Genomic DNA, 2,591 nt, shown 5'->3' with positions numbered 1-2,591 from the left:
AGAGCATTCATCCCTGGTGCACTACTTTCTCTCCAGCCCCTAGGACAGGGGCTGGCAGAGTTGATGTACAATGAATTATGTGCTGGGTGAATGAGTGAGTGAATGAATGCACTCATACTCCATGGAAAGTTCTTAGCACAGTGCCTGGTGCACAGCAAGTGAGAAAGAACTATTAGTGTTGATGATGTTGAGGACGATATCCAAACGTACTCTGAGGCTGTCACACTCTGTGTGGTCATTGACAATGCTCCATGTAGGTCCTGGTAGGCTGGTGAGTGTAGGAGGCCCCTCTTCCATTCCATCTGCCATTCCTCCCTGACATCAACTCTATAAAGACTCCAGAGAACAGTACTTTTACCAACTTCTCTTCCTCACTTCTTGTTCTTTGTGGAATTGTGACACGACACTGGGGCTACATCATTCTCTCTCCCCAGGTCTTGAGTTCAAACCCCTTGAGATCTTTCAGACTAACATGTAAATGACTAACAGCAATGTCACCCCTGCATCCCACCAACTTCTGCCCATGTGGCCTTTCCCATCTTTTAGGATTTTTCTCATCTCTTTGCTTTCATACCTGTGTCATCTGCCTAATGTGCCTCCATTCTGCCCATTTCCTACCTAAAGATACTCTCTCCAAATTCCAACCCCAGTATCACCTCTTCTGTGAAGCTCAACCTGAGATCTTCCAGAAGTTTCTGCCTCTTCTCTCTGGTTTTCCGCCCTGCCTTTCCCCCTTGTGTTGGAGTCTTCATCTCAGGGCACTGTACTTACCTAGACCCATCTCCCCCAGGCTTGAAATGAGCTCCCCGAGGTCAGGAGTCCCACATATGGCAAGTGGTCATGGGCAGCCCATACTTGAATCAGTGGAGGGTGTTCCTCTAGCCTGGGTTCAAATCCTGCCTCCCCTCTTACCATCTGTGAGCCCCTGACAGGTGTCTTCATCACATTATGTTCCAGTTGTCCCACTTGAAACCAGTTCAGTATGTATCAAATACCGCAGACCGAAGCATGAAAGTATGAAGATAGGGATTCAGGAATGGGCCACCTTATGGGGATGATTTGGGATGAGAGGTGAACAGGATTTTTTTCTACTGGTATATGAGGACCAGTTTATGAGTTCATTGGAACCAACATAGAGAAACCAAACAATGGTTGAACATATTCCTGAAAAACGCACAGAGCTTTATTACATTTGGTAATTGGGCAGAAAGAGCATTGCACTGAAATCATCACTCTGACTCATTCAGCTCAAAGACTGGTCCTTACTGCTCATAGAAACATAGCTTTGTGGGCCATGGAAGCATAGAGAGGTCCACAGCCTCTTAAAATCACATGTAAGGAAATGAATATAAAACAAATTCCAAAATACAGAAACAAAAATTATAAAATCTGTTTAAATAATCCATTGCACTCCTATAGCACAAATGTTCATCTTACAGGGAACTGGGAGATCTTTACAGCATATGGGAGGGTTTTGATGTGACACCTCCTAATGGATTCTGTTCTCTTTTGACCTCATTAGCATGAACTGCCCTGTACCATGGACATGAAGAATTTGCAGAAAGAGCTCCAGGACTCCCCACAGTACTCCAGGGCCGTCTTCCTCTGGTTTACCAAGTCTGGGTCTTCCACACACTCAGGATCTTTGGTGTTCATGGTCTGGGTCTTCGCTGGGCTGATGGGGGTGGTCACTTTGACCTTGCTCTGCTCCTTGGGAGAGGGCTCCGTTAACTCCTGGCTGGGTTTCTTGATCCTAATCAGAGTGGAGTTAACCAGCTTGAGGTTGGATTCTGGAAACTTCTTTCTGCACACCCTGGTCTTTAGGATGCTCTTGGCGTCACCACAGATGACCTTCTGCGAACGCAGATTCCGGCCAATTTGTTTCCAGTAGGCATTCTTTTTGTCTGATTCTAGGCATGAGGTTGGATTGCCGGTGAAGAAACAGGAAAACTCGTTGTCCTGTCGGGTACATGCGACCTTCAGGGCAATGCCCTCCTCCTGCTTGGTCACCATCCATTTGCAGTAGGCATGGTCTTGGGTGATGAACTTGCCTTTGGTCAGGCGCTTGGGTGGCTGGTTGCTTGGTTCAGTCTGGGGTCCGCCTAGAGTATGCAGTTTATCTGTGCTGACTTTGCTGCCCTGTCTATTCCTCCCTTCCTTTTTGGCCTCCACCAAGAGCATCGGAGCAGCCAGAAGGAGGAAGGAGAGCAGGGCGAGGCTGTGGATCCTCATGGCTTCCGCTTGGTGGGAACCTGTCTGACAAAAGGCAGGTGAGTCAGTGCTGGGCAGCAGTCCAGCAGTACTAGGCTGCGAGATGACCCTCCCTCCAGCCTGACACATGGCTGCCTGCTTTGGAGTGGGATCAAGGAACCTTCTATTTCCTGGACTTAGTAGACAAGCAGCCTGTGTATTGGCATGTCTGCTTGACTTGAGTCTTGAATGTCAGAAACTTCCTATTCTTCATTCATTCTTCCCCACCCTCTGAACCTCATTAACTCTCACTCCCTCATCTACTCAGTTACTCCTCACTCCTTCATTCACCAGTCAGTAAGCATTCATGGGGCACCTACTACTGGCCGTGCACTAGACTA

At 47.8% G+C, this 2,591-nt stretch overlaps 1 protein-coding gene across 1 annotated transcript; it reads right to left on the bottom strand.

The window, feature by feature from the left end:
• Positions 1-1,161: 1,161 nt before the first annotated feature.
• FGFBP1 (fibroblast growth factor binding protein 1) lies at positions 1,162-2,246 on the bottom strand. The gene has a single exon (XM_024741848.1). The coding sequence runs from the start codon at positions 2,230-2,232 to the stop codon at positions 1,519-1,521; it is 714 nt and encodes a 237-aa protein (XP_024597616.1). The 5' UTR covers positions 2,233-2,246; the 3' UTR covers positions 1,162-1,518.
• Positions 2,247-2,591: the final 345 nt, after the last annotated feature.

Source organism: Neophocaena asiaeorientalis, unplaced genomic scaffold (genome assembly GCF_003031525.2).
Source record: "Neophocaena asiaeorientalis asiaeorientalis breed wild unplaced genomic scaffold, Neophocaena_asiaeorientalis_V1.1 scaffold218, whole genome shotgun sequence".
NCBI lineage: Eukaryota > Metazoa > Chordata > Mammalia > Artiodactyla > Phocoenidae > Neophocaena > Neophocaena asiaeorientalis.
Note: the sequence above shows the minus strand (reverse complement) of the source record. Positions and strands in the feature narration are given on the sequence as shown.